Source organism: Pocillopora damicornis, chromosome 12, assembly GCF_964200805.1.
Source record: "Pocillopora damicornis chromosome 12, jaPocDami1.2, whole genome shotgun sequence".
Lineage (NCBI taxonomy): Eukaryota > Metazoa > Cnidaria > Anthozoa > Scleractinia > Pocilloporidae > Pocillopora > Pocillopora damicornis.
In genome coordinates, this window is record NC_142681.1 from 8476137 (window position 1) to 8495655 (window position 19519).

At 37.3% G+C, this 19519-nt stretch overlaps 1 protein-coding gene across 4 annotated transcripts; it reads left to right on the plus strand.

The window, feature by feature from the left end:
* Window positions 1-2678: 2678 nt before the first annotated feature.
* On the plus strand, window positions 2679-15566 carry LOC113669180 (uncharacterized). 4 transcript variants are annotated; one of them, XM_089189834.1, is made up of 19 exons: window positions 2751-2878; window positions 3024-3247; window positions 3384-3482; window positions 6330-6399; window positions 6487-6534; window positions 7051-7153; window positions 7877-8012; window positions 8872-8939; window positions 9218-9347; window positions 9948-10000; window positions 10149-10249; window positions 10913-11016; window positions 11546-11578; window positions 12194-12271; window positions 12778-12859; window positions 13327-13442; window positions 13514-13607; window positions 13858-13922; window positions 14649-15566. In XM_089189834.1, exons 2-19 carry the CDS (start codon window positions 3131-3133, stop codon window positions 14736-14738), a joined length of 1587 nt encoding a protein of 528 aa, XP_089045960.1. In that variant the 5' UTR covers window positions 2751-2878; window positions 3024-3130; the 3' UTR covers window positions 14739-15566. The 4 variants fall into 4 exon arrangements, with proteins under 4 accessions (XP_027040986.2, XP_027040985.2, XP_089045961.1 ...); XM_027185184.2 differs by having other exon boundaries at window positions 2694-3247; XM_089189835.1 differs by lacking the exon at window positions 11546-11578 and having other exon boundaries at window positions 2699-2878.
* Window positions 15567-19519: the final 3953 nt, after the last annotated feature.

Here is a 19519-nt window from a genome sequence, read left to right on the forward strand (position 1 = left end):
TATTGAGAACGAAAACTCACCAACGCAAGATGCGAGCATTCTATATCCTTTTGTGGTAACTTTTGATGATTTCGTAAAACAAACACTGCGGTCAGGAAGGCAGTCGGTTGATCAAGATGTTCGAATTTGTAGTACATGTTTCAATATCACACGCACCTTTTTCACTTACAATAACTCAGAGTGGTGGTGAGAGGTCGTTTGAATTTTTAACAACCTAAGGAGGCTTACATAATTAGTTAACTTTTCAGTCTAAAAATTTACATAATGAACTTTTAATTTAAAGTGGGATTTTCTATGTACTTAGTCTTTTTTCCTATGTTACTATGTAACAAGTTAAAACGGTTTTTCCAACACTTATCAAACAAAAAATTGTTCCCGCAAGTGGACTGCAATTTAAGCAATTGCAGAAACTGAAGCCTGAAAACAAATTCAGGTTTTGACAGGATTCGAACCCAGGCCTCCATAGTTACTTACGGAGCACCGAAGCCACACGGCGGAAGGGAGGGAAATTATAGAGGGTTCATCTTTCCCTTAATTAAAAGAACCTGATCAAAATTTTAATGAAATATTGTGACTGAAAAGGATATGTCACATCGAAACATGTTCCCGCATATACTTCGCCACCGTCTTTCATGTTAAAAAGTGAGGTTAGTTGAGCTTATGGCGATGAGTTTACAATGTATCACATTTTTTAACGTAAAACATAGCCTCGCTAAAGACAGAGCACAGCGCTGGATATGACGAGTCCGTTACATTCAGGTCACGCGTTTCATTTTTCCTGTTGACTGTACACGAGAAAGATATCAGAGAACCTTATAAAGCATGTCATTATTTAAACTGCTGTGTTTTATAAGGATTTCCAGCCCTGAGAAAAGCTTTAACTGCTCAAATGTAAAAAAATACGATATTTTTTTCGTGTGTTTGATATTCCCAATCAGCCGCTGACACGTCATTCGCCTTTCGCACCACTCATTCTTTAAGAAAGTCGACTTTTCTTCTCAGTTTAGGTCTATGGTGTTTCTATATAATAAACAACATAGTAGATATGAAATTTCTCTTCTCGTGTTCAGTACTGTTCAACCCGATATCTCACGAGTAAGTGCATCCATATCGACGCGCGCCCATATACTACTCTCCATTTAAGACGCACAAATTTTCGGTATCATGTGATATCATTGTCAAGTGACAATTTAAAGAGAAAAAAAACAGCTAAGTTAAGATAAACTTGTAGAGTGTCGTATGGTTTTATGCCGAAGAATACACGAGTAATGATATAGTGTAAATTAACGGCTGATTAGCTTGGATGATTAAACACCTAGGTCAGTCAGGGTGAAGCAAACAAATACTTTGCCGCAAGTTTAGTCAACGCACTATCAGGTTCCATTCGAGTGAGGGTATTTGTTTGGTTCAGAAACTTAGGTGTAGGTCAATCAAGTACTAATTTACACCTCATCATTACTGGTTTATTCTTTTGCATAAAACTTAACCTTTTCCTTTTAATTTTCACTTGACGGTGATAATCTGACAATATCCGAACTTTGTGCGATTTTCTTCACTGAAAAGCTGAACCAAACGAACCCAGAAGGTTCTGCGCTAATCTTGCACCGCAGACGGCAGCTTGTTATAAACAATAGTAGGTTTGTGTGGTAACTTCGAGGCTGAGAATCCAAACTCGACAATTATGATTTTGCCTCATGAAAATCGTATTGTTGATACAGAATGTTAGAAAAGGTCGATAAAAATTTAAGGGTGAGCCGGTCAATCGTGAACATACTAAAGCACTGAATATAGCGGCAAAGGCATTCGATGTCAGTCATGTTGTTGAAAAAATGAGTGGTCATCCAGGATCAAAAATTTAGCATAAAATTTCATTTCTGTCCATGCACATTCCCTTATTTAGAAAACTTCGAAAGATTCCTAGTCCTTAAATATCTCCACAATAACATTCTTTCTGTTAATGAGTCGCCGAGTTCTCAATCGTTAGCGGTTGGTTCTTGAGGTTACTAAAAATTCCAGAAGGAATCCGGGTAGACGCCAAATGTGATGGGTTTCATTTATAAATACAATTAATCATCATCGCGACCTCGAGGGATACGGCTGAAGAAGCAAGACTTATTTTTAACACTGTCTGTTTCTCTTTTTAAGACTTCATTAGCGGCTGTGAGCTTTCTAGTGTTAACAAGTTTAGTATGAATGTTTTTAACTTCATTTGAATTCTGACAATTTTTGTTTTACATATTTTTCGTATCCCGCACTTTTAAACCACATTCAAAACGAGAAACAAAATGAAAAGTTAGCTATTCAAATCGAAGTCCTGCTAGCAAATGTAAAATCGCTTAAGGGCCGTTCCCACTTATGTGCGAGTAGTGGAGGCGCGCGACAACGGACGCGCTTTCACTTTTCCCGCGCGCGACTAGGCTGATCGACGCGCGCGAACAAAGAACTCGCGAGACAGAAAGCATTTCGCGCGACGTACCGCAACACCTTATGTTTTAGCTTTTAAAAAGGCTGTCTGAAGTCCTATGCCTTGCTTTAGACTTACACAATGTATAATTTAGTCGTCACTAGTGTTATAGCTGTGTAAAAGGCTTTCGTTTTAAGTAATTGAGTCCAGTGAGTCAATTCAATCTTGATCGAGAGAGTGATGGTCAGCAGGCCCCCGCTTCCCCACCCCTGACATAACTCATTCACGCATTACCAAAAGTACTCAGCTTTACGTGAAGACTCCTATTATGTTCATCTATTGTTCTTGATCATTCTCTCGGTGCTTGGGCAAGTTCTGCATCAATGAACTCTACAATGAATATGCCAAGAGTCCATGCAGAAATTCTGGAGAAATCGTCATCCGCCAACTGGTTGAAATGTCGGTATTACTTTGGTGAGTTTTGACACGCGGAAAGGATTGTTTACAAAATTTTGAAATGGCACTCATTCATCAAGAATTGCAGAAAATCAGTTCCTGTATACGTGTTGTAAAATGCTTATTGTTGCGTTACCTGCTATATCTCATTTCCATATCAAAGTGAACCTACGTGCCCAGAGTGCTTTTAGTCAGTAATAATATTCCAGAAGCATCAAAGTTATCGGCATTAGCGCTCGGCGTCGCTTGGAAGACTTTGGTTCGAACAAGATGGTGTGCTTTACTCCAAAAGTTTACTTTCTAATTCTGCTTTGCACATGGATTTCTTGCCAGTTTTTCGTTCCATCGGATTCACGTGCCTTGTTTAGCTTTAGCAGAGCTAGACGGGTAAGTTAAAGTTTTTTTATTTATTTATTTAAAAGCAAGGTCAACTTAAAAAATATTTGAGGATCGTTGTATAAGTCGTTGGCAAGAGCCCTAACTTTTCGCGCTGTGAGTAAACAACGGTTTCTGTCGTTTTTAGGCGACTGAGGAGAATGTTGAGAATACGACAAACAGCTCCGACGAAGGACGCCCTCCGTGCGAGGAAGACATGAACGGGCTTTATCCTTGTTCGTCTACGGTAAGTCAAAAAGTAGTACCGAAAGTTTTCCTTAGCACTAATGTTCAGGTAATGTTTAGTTTTGTGTGACCCGTCATGAAAAATTTGATTCATTTTAACCGCGTCCGATCAAGAGTTCCATCGTCGCTCGTGATCGTTCACGCGAAAAAAGCGAAGTTTAAGCTAACAATCGTGAGTACATCCTTGCATGAGATTTAAATAATTTCCGCCAATTTGGAGACAAAACATGGCTGTAAAAGTAAATTTTTTTCTCGCTCTCGTTGCTTAGAGAATGGCAAGTAAATATGTGGAAAAATTGATTACCCTAAAAGGCTGCTTTACGGATTTGTGATCTATTCTTCGCGTTTTAAGTTGATTGTACACTTCTGTAACTGTCTAAACGGGCGTGTAAACAATCGTATGGTAATTTTTATTACGCCCATTTTAAGTTATACCCCGGGCCTTGATCGACACATAAGTATTCAAATTGAGAAGCGATTTCGTTTGAAACACCTAAGTTATTAGTGTTGTCCATGAACAATTTTTTTTTTCTTGTCATGGTTATATACTGTGTTGGCTAGTTCAAATTTTCTTGGCGAAAAGACTAAGTGTTTGTTCACGGTCTACTACACCTGTTTGATTGTACAGTCTTTGTTTAAATACTACAGATATATCTTTTTTTTGTTTTTAATGCTAAAGTTTACCTCGTACGTGTTCTTGTGCTCGTTTTTATCCTCTGGAAAAGAACAATTTCAGAGCATAAATCTATCGCTCAGAAATATTTTAAGTGAATATAAAAGCTTAAAAGAGCTCTAGTCATTGAAGTGTAAAAATATATTGATTTCTTAGACGAGGGGTGCGAGTTTCTAGATGTTGCTACGTGTATGTGGTTGCTTATCGAAGCTGAAAATTTTCTGATAATTTTTTAAGTCGTTTCCTGTGGCGAACTACGCAAACTTTGACGAAATATGATACAGAAGAGACCAGCGATAGGGTTTACGCCGGTTTCGCTACTTGTCGAGTTCGCTACTTTCGAGTTCGCTACATGTTCCCTACTGCATAACCGAGTTCGCTACTTATCATAACCGAGTTCGCTACTTGTACCTCGATGCAAAATTTAAGACTTGTAGTAGAGAAGTTGTGGGAGCAATCACATGGCACAACTCTGTTTAACGTTGTGTCGCATTCCAACGCCGAGACGCGCGACAATTAAGACCGATTCCGTTCAAAGTTCGAGCAATACGTGCAAAAATTATTTACTAAAAATCTACTTAAAGAACACTGACTTCTTGAATGCTATTTAAAACATCTCATCGTAATTCACTTCTCTAAGTGACCCCGCGATGAAACCCTCAAGCATTCTCGAGAAATTTAATGTCAAACCTCGTAAGAATGCTAAAAGAGAGTGTTATTGTATTTTTGACCAACGCGAAATGGCCATTTTAACTCAAATATGGAAAATATATGGATAGTGAAGTTTATAGAATGTATTAAGTATACCTGTCGTCGTCATTTGTGTCTTTTGGATGTTAATAAAGTTAAAGTTTGGTAGCGAACTCGGTTATCATAAGTAGCGAATTCGGTTATGCGGTAGAGAACATGTAGCGAACTCGAACGTAGCGAACTCGACAAGTAGCGAAACCGGCTGTTACCCAGCGACAGATATGGTCACGCACGTTTGTCGAGTTCGGTCGTTTTGTGAATTATCAACTCTTGAAATTGTTAACTGAATTTATCATCCTAACACTATTTAATCTTGAAAAATAAAACAGGTGCGGCAATAAAAATCTGAAACTTTGGTTTGCGGAAATCGTTGAAGTGAAAAAAGTAATTAAAAGACTCGTTTTTTCCAGCTCAGTGATTATTTTGGCGTCTTCAAGTTTCAAAAGAAGGACGCCCAGCTCAGTATGTCTTTGATATGTAAATACTTGTTTTCGATTCTTTTCTGGAGTCAGCTAAATTTAGGTTAACTCACTGCTATATAGGATATACATTTATCAAAATTTTCCGAGTATCTGAAGTTTGATTGTAGTAATAGTAAGATATTTGTGTGTTTGGAACGCTATATACCTAAATTTTTTTCAGTTTTGCAAGCAGACATTGATTAATACCTCTGGTCCACATAATCAATTTAAAAGCCAACTAGCTTTCAGTGTTTTTTAAGCTTGGTTGCTTCCAATGAATAGGTGATTGTTTTTTGCGGCTTTTAAAAGCAGTGTAGGTCTTGGCTCTTGAAAGTTCCTAAAGGTGGTTGTTTGTATGACACACCTAGCTACTTAGCATAATATTTGATGTAGAGAAATTTTCTAGATCTCAAGAGAAGAATGACAGACTCCTAATTATAGACTTTTGACTTTTTTTCCCACAAGCAGCTTTGTAGAATGCCAATACTTGATTCAAACATGAAATCGGGTCTTTAAGTTTTGTTTTTGTCTCTGATTATTTTGTTTTAGGGACAAAGAAATTTTCATCAACAATTTCTCCCTTTCCACATATGAAACAAATTTGTCATAGCTTAATCATAGTCAGTTGTATAGCTTGATAATATGCTGAGGTGTTCAAAAGAGATCTGCGCATTCTTCAAGAATGAGAAATACTTCTAATTGTATCTGACTCACTTATGATTCTGCTATCAGCCAGTCCTAAACAAAAGATTTGTTTTATTTGGTAGATTTGTTGACTAAATCTGTTGTCAGTATGGCCCTTGTTGGTCTATAAGCCACGCCATAGAAATGCTTTTGCAATCTGGTGCATCAAGCTTAAAAGCTATTGTTTTAATGTAGAATTTACTGGACCTTGTATCAAAAACCAAAAACTTCATTGTTGGCTGTAGATAACTGTTGCTTATTTCTATTATAATCTTTGCAGATAACTGGTAACCTGTTGCTGATGGTGTTTTATGGCGCTATCCTTGGAGTTGCTGCGAAATGCATTTCTGGTATGTTTTTAATAAGTTTTTTCAGAGAACTTAGTTGTTGGGTTCATAGTTAATAATGCATTTTAATTTTGTTTTTCATTGTTGCAGATGGTGCTGAACTGTTGTTGGATCTTGGCTGTAACCCTTCTCTGATTGGTAAAAAGGCTTCTCTGTTTAATTGTAGCTGCAATTTATACCATGTAGCTTCTACAAAACACTATACCATTGACCATACTTCTTGTGATTAAAATATGAAACACGACTGGCCATCATATTTGATTCACCTCACTTTGCAGCACTTTGTTAGAGTTAGCTGTGATTGGGAAATGCGAATGGGAAAATCTTTATTCCAGGCTGACTTGTATAGGAGTACTGCTACATCTTGTGGACTGGGTACCAGTCCATCTTAAGTAAAACTCCTTTCAGTAGCCTCTGGGGATTCCTGGAGAGCTCTTTGTACCCAGTGACATTCCTGGGTGGAGGATGACAATGTGATAAAATATGTCTCGCCCACAAACACATCACAATGTAATTAATCTCATCTCAAACCTGGACATTTTAATTTGGACTTCAGGGTAGTAACCATAAGCCACAAAATCTCTCTCAAATAAACAACATAACTGTTTCAAAAAGTTTGATACACAAATGAGAATATTTGCTTTTATTTTTCAGGTGGTATTGTTCTTCCTTTGTTGGGAGCTGTACCAGACTCAGCTATCATCATTGTATCAGGTTTGGGAGATGATGCACAGGATAAGTTGTCTGTTGGCATGGGGTACGAAAACAAATGTTACTAATTTAGTTGTTCAAGTTTGTTTTAATTTGCAACCTACCTGAAAAACATTAAAACTTCCCTCATCTTTCATTTTTTTTTTTCACATGGCTCTGTTGTTTTGTGTTGCTTTGTCTCTGAGCATTGTCTCTGAGCATTGTCATCGTGTAAATCTAACAAAACATTATACTGAATTTTCAAGTTTTTTTCCTATAATCCATGTTAATCTTCTCTATCAGTGGTCAACTTTCTACCCTCTTGATTTAGTCTGCCCTCTTTTTTTGTTTTAGCATCTTCCTGCACTAAAGTTTTATAGTCTCTTTCAAGTTATGCCTAATGTAAGCATTAAGTGTGAAATTGATGAAATTATTCCTGTTGTCAATATGAATCCACTTTCATCACTGCTGATCCTAGTGGTATAAAAGATGCTTGTCAGATAGCAACCTGGACCCAGTTGTTGAAAGGGGGAATAGTACTGGGATAGCACTATTCCCCCTTGGAACAATACCAGTGGATAGCGTTATCCACCTTATGAAAAACTGGCCCCTGGTTTGTCTGGCTAAGCTAACAAATAGAGATCTGTGAAGCTCATTTGTTTAGATACCAAAAAAAAAAAATTTAAAAGGCTTGATTTCATATGGGGGCCAAGCCTTAAAAATATACCATATTCCTAAACCTCTGAGAATCAACATGAATTATTGAGACTCTTTTGCTTGTCTTGTGCAGGACATTGGCAGGCAGTACCATCATGTTACTAACAGCAGCGTGGGCAGGAAGCTTGGCAGTTGGAAAGTGTGACCTTGATGTTAATGGTGAAGCCATTGAAGGCAGTGGATATGGAAAGATCAGCTGTAACAAACAGGTAAGTCAGAACCTCAAATACTCTTTATCTTTATAGTCTTGGTGATTTGAGGATTCAGTGCACTAATTCATCAAACGGCGTAAAGATTAGAGACTAATTTTCTTGGAAAGGGCCTCTTAAACCTCCTAAGGGTTAAGCCTGATAGGTTAAACCTCTATCTGGAACCAGCTCGTCCCTGCCAACAATTTCTCATGTTTGGCAGAAAGAATTCAGGTATCACAGCCTTGATTATCACACTGATGAAATGGGTGTAGTTTTAAAAGACTTTATTGAGAGCTTATGAGAATGATAGCACTTTTACCAACTGCTTTCAAACAGAGGAAGGGAGAATCCTGTAAGTGTTTAGTCTGAAAGATGCTACCAGAAATATTACATCTTTGCTTATCTTCATCAAATGTGATCATAAAAGTACTGATAAACTGAGAGTAACATTGTTGTCTTTTACCAACAAGTTATTTTTAACCCTTTAACTCCCAAGATCTGACTGCTAATTCTCCCCTCTGGTGGCTACACTTTTCATTGTGAATCAGTTAGGAGAATTTGGTATTAGATATAAGTAACAACTTGTTTGATAATGAATGGATATTGTACAGTAGGGAGAAGTTACATGTTGTCACTTCTGGGAGTCAAAGAGTCAAAGGGTTAAGAGTACTGTTTGTTTTACAATCCAAATGAACAATTCCTACAGTCCCCTCCACCCCCCCCCCCCTTAAGTGTGTATTGTTGAGATTCCATGGTCATTAAATTATTTGTGATCTTCCATTTTAGATCAATAGCAATTTTTTTTTGTTTTGTTTCTTCTTTTTTTTTTGGTTTTTTGTTTTTGTTTTTTTTCAACTAAGCTTTTGTTTTATTTTAGGGTGTGACAATCTTGCCCAGTGTCAAGACAGCTGTAGGAATTATGCTGCTTACCTCACTTTCATACTTGTAAGTAACACAGAATTTCATCAACCCTTTACACCCCAGCATCAATATGAATTTTCTCCTAACTACAGGTTTCCTATGGTACCAACATGGAGAATTCATTTAACAATCAAAGCTTCTTAGGTTGATGATAGTTTCCTTATTCTCACAATCTTAATGAATGATTCAGCAGTTTTACTGTAAGGAGAAATTAGATACTTATCACTCTTAGGGTTAAAAGGGTTAACAATGTTGGGAAGCTTTTCAAAGTTTGAACTTGTGAATGGTCACTTTTTTTTTAGTATTGTACAAGGAGCTGACTGGCATTTTGGCCCACACAACTTTGGACCTCAGCCAGATTATGTCCGCAAGGCTGCTTTGGCAACCATGGTCATTTGCTTCATTGGCTTTGTTGCCTACCTGATTTTCTTGGTAAGTTTATCTTTGATTTATGATAATTATAATAATTAATAACAATTACAATGATTAAATTTTGTACAATGCAAATTCCATGAAAGAGTGACCAAATTCACTCATTATTACTGATGGTATGATTACACTACATCAATGTGTAGAAATGCCAAAGAGTCTGGTTGAGGGAGTGAATGTCTGTTGACAAACAAACAAGTTCATTGACTTGCGTCTTTGTTGACTTGCTGACTAGCTGGCTGGATCTGGCGACTGACTGGCTGTTGGTTGACTGGCTGACCAGTCAACTGACTGGCATATAGGCTGGCTAACTTACTAACGTACTGAGTGACAGACAGTAAGCTATCCAGCCAGCTATCTGACTGGTCAGTAGCTTTGTGAGCTAGCTGATAAGCTATACAGTGTAACTGACTGGCAAGTTGGCTTGTTGACTGGCTTGACTGACCAATCAGCAGATAGCAAGACAGATTGACTGATAAATGTATTAACAGATAGGAAGAGCTAGAAGGAGGAAGGTTACCTGTGAACATCATTTTGGACTGCAAATATTGGGTATCACAGATAGACTAATTAATTTTTCCTTGATCTTCTTTCAATCTCTAGTTTGTTGACAGCAAGTCAGCCCAAATGAGAGCAGATAAGCATCGTCAAGAAATGTAAGTCAACCTTACTTTTCATTTATCTTATATTTAATTAATTTATGTAACATTTTAAAAAGCTAAAGCATGTTGTCCTGATATAGCAGTTAACCTATAATGCAATTTTTCCTTGATATGCGGGTGTTTTTGTTATCATTGACCTTAGGATGCAGCGAAGGGTGCTACACCGTTTCGTCATGATGGCCAAGAAAACAATGCCAGGCAGAGCTGATAACCTTGATGGGGAAGACAAAGTTGCACAAGAAAGTAAGTAACAAATTACAAGTTAATCATATCTCCAAGGTTATGTTAAGTTTTGATTCTAGGATTAAACCACTTGTCAGTGCGAGACTTAAGCCTAAAAGGGGGAAATCATACAGGATTTGGCTGGTTCTGTTTTCATCTACAGGAAAAACATTGTATGTAAATCTTTGAGCCAAATTATCTTGGAAACTTGTACCCAACAGTTCGTAACTTTAGATTTTCAGGAGTGTACAATGAAGGAGTTACAAATGTTTGGTTTTGTTTTGCTGGTGCTTTGTGGTTGATCCAGAAAATGTTTGCCACCCTCATTTCCAATCATATTTAAAACCAATGAATCTTTATTTGGCTTTGAGTGTTTTTGGTCAGATAAAAAACCTGAGGGCATTTTCTTTGGGTTCTTATTGCTTTATTGTGATATTTCCCACAACCCTTCACACCCTTATATCAGTATGCATATTCTCAATAATTCTCTCTATACATTTCCATTTTTGCTGATGAGGAGAATTTGTTTAGGTTTGATTCAGGGATGATTGCATAGGGAGAATATGCTAATTGTTTTATGTTACAATAACACTACATTGAAAATCATTTTCTCATCACATTTGGTGAGCTATAAATTTACATGTTTGATCTGAAGTCACAATTGGGACGTGTTTTTTTATCAAGTTCATGTGCAGAAGAAGTACTTCAAAGCTTGGCGTCTTGGTGCTGGAATGGATAAAAAGCAGCCATCTGAGACAGACCCCATCATGCCTAAAGATGATAAGGAGGTAGAGAAATAAGTATTTTATTATAACACTTTACACCCTAACATCAGTATGCATATTCTCCATACTGTTCTTTATACATTTCCTAAGGTGCTGGCAAGGAGAAGTTACATAACATATCAAGAGCTTTTTTAGTCAGTGATCGTTTGCTTTATTCTCCTGACCTTAATGTGTGATTCAGGGTTGGTAATGTAGAGAGAAATTAGATGCTAGTCACCCTAAGGGTTTAAAGGGTTAATAATGCATCAAGTGATACTAAGCTGGTAGCATTGCTTCCTTTCAGCTCAGTAACTCTTTCTTGCCTTACTCACTCCTAACTTTCAATTGCCAGAATCTAACCAATAATTACTTTTGTCACACAAAAATGAATTTTTACAGTTTTCATCAAATGTGTTTCATTTCCAAAAAAATTTTATGCTCTCTGTACCTGCATGGCTTTTGTCAGAATAAGAGGTGAAATGAATTAATAAAAATGGGCGCAAAATTTTCCTGCAAATTTTGAATTCTTTCTTTTACCATTACCACTTAACAGGAACTTATTCACAAAGATTCTTTTGAAATTGAGGTGAGTATTATCTTCCACAGAAGCAAGAATCAAAAAACACTACTGTTGTCATCATTTATTCCCATTTCTAAGCTCCATGATTCTATCTTTCATTTTCAGCAATCTCTTGCACATTTTTACATGTAACAGCCATGTTCGTTGAACCTTCCTTCCTTTTTAGTTATTAGCACTCTAAAAGAGTCGTGTCAAAGCAACTTATTGATTCATCATTTTTATCACTGTTTTTATCACCTCACTGCAATCTACACATATTTTCACACCATTGGTAAATCATTTATGGAATATAAAGTAATTTGTTTTATAACATTACTCTTTTTATTATCTTCCTCTGAATTACTTATTAACTGCAATTGCCTTGCTTTAATAGCAAACTAATGTTGTTAATATACTAACCACCTTGATCTAATGTTATTCTAAGCAGTTTGGTGTTGTTATCTTGTCCATTTTATGACTAAATAATTCAATATTATTGTTAATGTGAGAATTTTAACTCTGTTCTGTTTTAAAATAGTTTTAACTTGTGATTGGTATTATTTGGAATGCATGGTTATTGAGAACTTGGAAATGATCAGTTTTTCAGGATCTGTGCTGAATAACGTTTTTAATCTTTGATAGGAAGAGGAAGAAGAAGAGGAAAGCACAACTCATTTGGCCATCAAGTGTGTCAGCCTCCTTGTTATCGGAGTTGGTTTGGTGAGTAAATAAGACTGATTTCAACAAATAAGACGACAGATAGTTTTTAGGACTCAGAATTTTTCCTTTTTTTCCACACTCATGACAAGACGAAAAACATCTTTCTCTTTTTTTTTTACCAAGCTCATAACGTACCATCTTATTCTATTCACAAACATGACCCTATCAACATTGCTGATCCTAGCAGTATGCAGGACACATGTCATAAGTGAACTTTGTATGGGCTTCACTCACCATAGGGTCTCTGTGGCTTTGAAGGTCTGAGGTTCATTTCCTCATTGGGACTCAGATTTTTTTTTTGTCTTGTGACAAGACAAAAAACATCTTTCTCCATTTCTTTACTGAGCTCAAAACTTACCATCTTTCTTGTTCTATTAATATATAATTTCTTCTTCTCCTAAAATAAAAAATCCAGCCTTACTTCCAACTTGAGCAATAGTCATCATAAGGTGCCCTAGTCCTCTGTCACCTTTATTTAATTGTGAACATCTTTTTTACGTCGACAGGTAACAGTCTTTGCAGATCCAATGTGTGATGTGCTTGATTCCCTGACAAATAAAAACAACAAGTCATTTATTCCTATTTCATGTAAGTTGAGTCTACTAAATAAATGAATTGTTTCACTCCCAACAACTCATTAGTAATTCTCCTTGCTGCTTTATTATTCTTGCCAGGCTAGTTTGCAGAGTTGAGTATTGGATCCACTAATAAATCCCTAATTGATGTTTTTCTTTATTCTCATCACTTGTCTGCTTGGTATTGTATTGATACTGTAAGGAGAAATTCTTTCCTAGTCACTTGCAGGAGTCAAAGGGTTATTAAACACACACTGTAGCAAATGTTAAAAAAATCAGATATTTCTATTTCATGTAAGTTGAGTGACTACAGTTTATTTAAGTCATTTTGAAACCTGAGATCTTTGATAAAAGTCTACTAAACAAGAAACAATAGCAGAGCAGAACAGTTTGTGTTATGCAATTAACTAGTTTTATTGAGTATTGAGTTTGATCCATCCACTTTTCATTCAATAATGTAATGTAAATTTTTTTTTGCAGCTTTCTATGTGTCATTTGTGGTGACTCCACTGTGCTCAAATGCTTCAGAACTTGTGTCTTCTCTAATTTTTGCTGCCAAGAAGAAGAAGGAGAATATTTCCATGACCTTTGCACAGGTAAAGTTTATGGTTGATGAAAATTTCAGTAAATGAAACAACTCTGACAACTTTTGTACTCTTCACTTTAGCTGTATGGTGCTGGAACCATGAACAACACTCTGTGTCTTGGCATTTTTGCTGCGCTTGTGTACTTCAGGGATTTGAAGTGGTACTACTCTGCAGGTCAGAAAAATGTCTAACGATTCACAACTTTTTTTTTTTCATTTTATTTGTGCCCCTGATAAATTGCAGCACTACAAACTAAAGGATTTACTGTATAATGAAAGGCTGAAGATTTTTCAGTCTTATTCCCCTTATTGCAAGATTCTGAAAAACAGTTTCTGTTTAAGAAAATGATATATTTTAAATTAGTGATCAGATTATCATATTTATAGATAAAACCAATCTTTGCTAATTTTTTCTTTCATTACAGAGGTGACCGTGATAATCTTTGTGCAGTGGGTAGTTGGAATCGTTGGCTTCCGTCTGACATACAAGGTAAGCTTCACCCTTCTATTTTGAGATCCCTACTTGATCCTGTTAGTTTTTGGAAAGGAGGAAGAGTAATTTACAGCTAATCAACTTCTGTTTGATGCTAAATAGCATTGTAGCAAAACAGCGGTAAACCCCTGAGGTTAGCAATACAGTAAAGAACTTGTGAGTGGGTTGATGGAGACTCTCAGTCAAGCTTTTACCCTTTGCACCTTAATATCAGTATGCATATTCTCCGTACCATTCTCTTTACATTTCCTATGGTACCAACAAAGAGAATTTGTTGACAATCAAGAGCTTGTCAAGGTGGTGATCATTTCCCTTATTCGTATGAACTTAATGTTTGATTAAGAGGTGATTCTGTTAGGAGAAATACTGGTATGTTGCTCTTAGGAGTCGATGGATTAAGTATTCATTTTGTTTCCCATGTTAAATGCTATGTTGAGACTAATCCTTCCTTCAATGCTCTATGTCATAGGTGACTATTCAAAAATCTGCTAGTTTTCACACAGTCTTAACAAATTTAAGGAGGGTGATACAGGATCTTACTTACTACCCATCATGCCTGTGTGGCACATAGGGCAGCAACGAAATCCTTCCAACCCTGTCTATCTTAAGTCAGTTTTTCAATGGTGCTCCAGTACAGGATCTGACCCAAATAAATACTTGCTTGCCTTTTCACAATATAGATACAAGACTTGACATTGATAAGTGTTCTCATTTCCCTCCTAGTTGTGGACAGGTATCATTGTTGGCTCACTGTATGTTGTATCAATTGGCTTGGTGGCTCTCCTTGAAAGCAGTGCCATCGGTTGGAAGTAACTTGTTTGCAGATTCCAATTCCACACCGCTTTTTTGTGCTCTGAAATTATTCTTTGCTTGAATGAAACCCTGGCTGTAAACTTAATGGTTGTTTATTTTTTGATGTTATCCATTTATATTGTAATGTTTGGATCTTAGTGCAAATATTCAGTTTACAATAATTATTTGGGTAACAATTAATACGTAACTGAGTTGTCTTAAAGGTGGTCAAATAGTGAGGCTTTTTCATGAATCACAGTGCTTTCTATTTCTTTCAAAATATTGAGTGATGAACTTAAGAAATGTCCTCATTAGCTATCTCATGTTGTGAGACATAGAATTTTGGTTGTAAAAACTTTTTTCAGTGGAAGAATAATTCTTGATAAATTGAATTCAGGAAAGTTTGTGTTGCTAAGGGGGAAGTGGAAAGAATCAAATCATAATTTTGCCTCTTAATTGTTTGGCATGAATTTCTTCCTCCCTAAATGCAGCTTGCTCAGATTTATCCATGGTTTTGCGGTTTTTATTTTTTCTTATTATTAATATTTCCGTAATCTGGCTAAACACCCACCCACCTTCGAAAAAGGAAATCCTTCAATTATGTTTTGATATGATAAGTGGCAAATTGCACCTCACAACTGTATTAGTCTTAATGAATTTTCGATAACTTAAAATGAGGCAACAATATCTGTGCCAATGGCCTGTGGAGACTGGGTCAGAATAAATTTAGTGGTATGCCTCTAAGGAAGGGTGTGATAATCTACAGGAAGACAAAGAAGATTCGCATTCTCTTTACGCTATTCCTGTAATGTAACTTTTGTATTAAAAAGTGGATCAAGTGGTGACTCATTTGATGCTTTTGTGATGTTTTTATGGTGCAGCACTTTTGTTTGCTCGTCAGACACTTATTTTTCCTCCCATTTGGCGTCATGCAGTTTCAATCCTTTACACCCAAACTTTAGTATGGATATATTGCCCATACTGTTCTCTAGTTGGTGATCATTTCCTTTATTCTCGTGTCCTTGTGTCTACACATAGATAACGGCGTGATATGTGATTAACACAGTCTATAGACTGTACAAGTTTACGCCACCCTCTGCGTCAGTATATTAATCGTAATAATTTAATATATTATAAAATTTTATTAACGTCGTAAAATCTTGCCAAAAAAAAATGCAATGACTGAATGAGGGAGGGTGAAAAAAGTTTTTTGCTTCGAGTGCCACTTTATCCTGCTTCCTTGACTTCTACGGCCCTCTGCCTCCCCACCCTTTTTTGTATTACTCGCGTCTTCAGGTTGATAACAAAGATAAGATTTCAATTTTTTGCACAACTTATAATTGTTTACCTTTCTCAGGCGTTTCTTTTTGTTTTGTTTTTTTATTGTTGTTGTTTTCTTTTTTGAAGGGGGGGGCTAGATAATTGTCTCCAGATTATTATTAAATTACAGGGTAGTTTTTAATGAGCCGTCAATAACCTGGTTATCACACTTTGAGCATCGCTTCTTATATCTCACTATGGAGACCTCATTCCACTGGTCAATATGATCGGTATTGAAGTCTTGGATACGTATTGACATGTATTTAGGAATTCAGAAATTACCAGGATCATGCCATTTTGAGATTTCATTGAAGAGCGAAACGTGTCGTTTTGAGATTGGTGCTCCTGTCTAATTTAGCCCTGCTTCTAATTAAACTAATTAAGTACTCATTGCGTTTAACTTTCACTTTCTTCGAAAGTAGCTAGTGTCGTGAGCAAGTTGAAAGTTGGCTTCAATGAATGATTCATATCACAACACAGGAACTGAAGGAACTGTAGAACCGTTTGCATTTTGAGCGTTCATTTTAAGCTCTGGTAGAGCATTATTGTACATTACTGTCCGGCTGGTTATCACATAAACCTATTCAGATTTCTTCGAGAAGTTGAGATTTTCTTAAAACCTCAGCGGAAAGGTTGAAACGTTGTAATACATTCTCTGGTAGATTTATACACCGGCATGATGCATCTATTTGATTTGCAATTGCAGAAGCAAGGTCTTATATCAGTGGCGGATCTAGGGATCTAGGGGAGGGGTCCGGGCCGCCCCCCCCCCCCCTTATTTTGGGTAAAAATAAAAGAGAATCTCAGAAGGAAGAAAAGCCGAAAGGAAAAGGGACAAAAAATCCGCCTATTCTCCCTCAGTTAAAGGTCTGGATTCGCCACTGCATATTTACTTATTTTTCTTTGCGATACCTACAATAATGAGGCCGATCAACAAAGACATTTGACGACATTTGGCCTGATATGACTCGCTTTGATCGCTGCAGAATTTTCCAGTGATACAGCTTGCAAGACACCGCCAAACAAAACTTTGCTGAGTACAGTTTTTCACTGGATGATAATAAGCAGCAATAAACAACAAAAGGTTGCCTTTTTAATTTCTGCTCCCGCCTCCTGCCCTCTCCGATCTCCAGCCTCTTGTTCTCCCGGGCGCCCGCCCCCCTGTACCCCTCCACTAATGTAGAGCAAATAATTTGGTAAGGTCAAAAGATATGTTCCGGTAAATTGGCTGTACAAAAGCTGACAAAAGATAACGATTTAGGCTTTTATTACGGCTTAAAACTTCATACGTACATTAAAGACTAAAGTGTTGAATACTGAGTCATTTTTTAAGATTGTTTATTTCAGAACAAACAGGTTGGTTCCTCGGAAACAAGACTCAGGATTTACTGGAACACTTCTCCACCAAAAATTCAATTAGCATAATGTATGGTTTCTTGCGCTTTACTTTAATATTAAAGATGTCAAGCTGAAGGGATGTACAGATATCTTGAAGAAGAAGGATGGAGAGCTTGTCCGATTTCTTGTTGGAGGCATAATTACAGAGGTTGTAATCGCCGTACAAGATTGGATGACAGATGGATATAGAATCCGTGACGTCCTTCTGAAGATCTTGCTGGGACGTTTCTCTTTCCACAGCCTGTTGGTCTTCCTGGGTTTCAGTTTCGACATCTTGAGTGCTTTTTTTCTTTGCTGCGAAAAGAAACTTGGTTCGCCACTTGGGAGTCTTGCCTTTCTCGTGGATTTCGACACAGATACAGGATCCGCCTTGTGACCAGTTTGATCACCAGCATTTTAAATGTCAAGCATAAAGTCTTTCTGTATTTTGGATAGTCGCTTGTAATGCTTGGAACTTTTAAGGGCCTATCCCCTTTTCAATGAGGGTTCACCTCGGTCAAGCTTCATTACAGACATAAGGGACATTGGTCAAAGCACCTTCTTCATGTTGAACTGCATATTTCAACATAGCCTTGTCGTAAAGGGCTTCACGCCCTAAAACATTTCGGTGTTTACCACAGTCGAGGTGGTTCTGAAGGGATGAAAGTCTTTGGTATAACTTAGTACAGCCCTCTTCTGTAGAAAAGAACAAGCTCTGCTCCTCTGAGTCAGAATCTGTTTCCTCTGGTGTGTCAGTTATTTAATCACTAGGTGATTTGCTTTCAGCTGATACTCGTCGTCTTCGGTCACGTCAGTGGATGGCCGTTTTTATGCTAGAGACGTTAAAGTTGTCTAAGGACGTTACAGTCGTCTCGAGACGACTTTAACGTCTTAGACAACTTTAACGTCTCTAGCATAAAAACGGCCAATGATACATTAGAACAGTGTGTAGGTGTAGCTTTGTAAAGCATGGACAGCTGTTTAAGAGAGGGAATATCAAGGTCACTCCAAGGTAACCATTTGCCAGGTCCAATGTTGTAAGCTCTCAAAACTCTACTAACTATCAAAGTATTCGAGACTTAAGTCTGACGGGACGCGTAATTTTGCACAAGATGGTAAGTAGCTTACTTACCGGAGCCAGGTTGTATGAATTTTCCAGACATCTTGAGTACTATCTGTTATACACGATTTCCAATTTCCCTGTCGGCTTTTGGAATCGACTTAACCCTACCTTTACCATGGCCGAACACTTCTTTAGGCACTTTACATCTACTATTGGAACCACGACTCCACCCAACACCGAGGTTTGATCTATGAGTGGGACAAACTGTAAAATAATTGATATCTTTCGGCACAGGCGGCCCAAGCTCACGTCTCCAGAAAAAGCTAACGATGAATATTCATGAACGCGTCACGCGTTGTGTGACTCGGTGTTAAGTTACGGGAGGAACCGTTGAAAATTTGAACACGTTATAAGGAATAGTATGTCACATGGATAACAGTGATGGTAAAGCAAGCTTAAAACGGCAGAAATCGCCAGAAACTACGACGGATACACAGGGCATGAGTAAGTTTTTTGATTTACGTGTAAAATATTCATATTTCGAGATATTTATCGTTGTAAATCGACCATATTTCGTTCCCCATACTATTCCTTATAACTTGTTCAAATTTTCAACGATTCCTCCCGTAACTTAACACCGAGTCACACAACACGTGACGCGTTCATGAATTCATCGTTGGCTTTTTCTGGAGACGTGAGCTTGGGCCGCCTGTGCTTTCGGCGGCTCGAAGATGCCAGCACGCAACAAAATAAGATCAACTTCATTTTCTGGACCTGAAAACTTGCAAATCCGCAAGTGACTTGAAATGTATTTTTACAACTATGCAATGGAACGACTAGAGATATGCAAGTTCGGTCTTCTCGATAACTAAACCCACAAGTTCCACCAACGAACGATTAACTGAACAGTCTCCATGTTAGCATGTATTATTACCTTATTGGTACTTAATTTCGCGGGTCTTTAATTTCGCGTTTTTCGCGATTGTAAAAAAATCGCGAAATTAAAGACCCGCGAAAAAAAATCCTCGCGAAATTTAAGAGA

What these genes read in the sequence shown, in the direction of transcription:
- LOC113669180 (XM_027185184.2), top strand. Translation starts at nt 3,131, where the DNA reads ATGGTGTGCTTTACTCCAAAAGTTTACTTTCTAATTCTGCTTTGCACA. An exon ending in AGACAAAGTTGCACAAGAAA is followed by an intron (nt 10,250 to 10,912) that starts GTAAGTAACAAA and finishes TTTTTTATCAAG; the next exon opens with TTCATGTGCAGAAGAAGTAC. An exon ending in TTGTTATCGGAGTTGGTTTG is followed by an intron (nt 12,272 to 12,777) that starts GTGAGTAAATAA and finishes TTACGTCGACAG; the next exon opens with GTAACAGTCTTTGCAGATCC.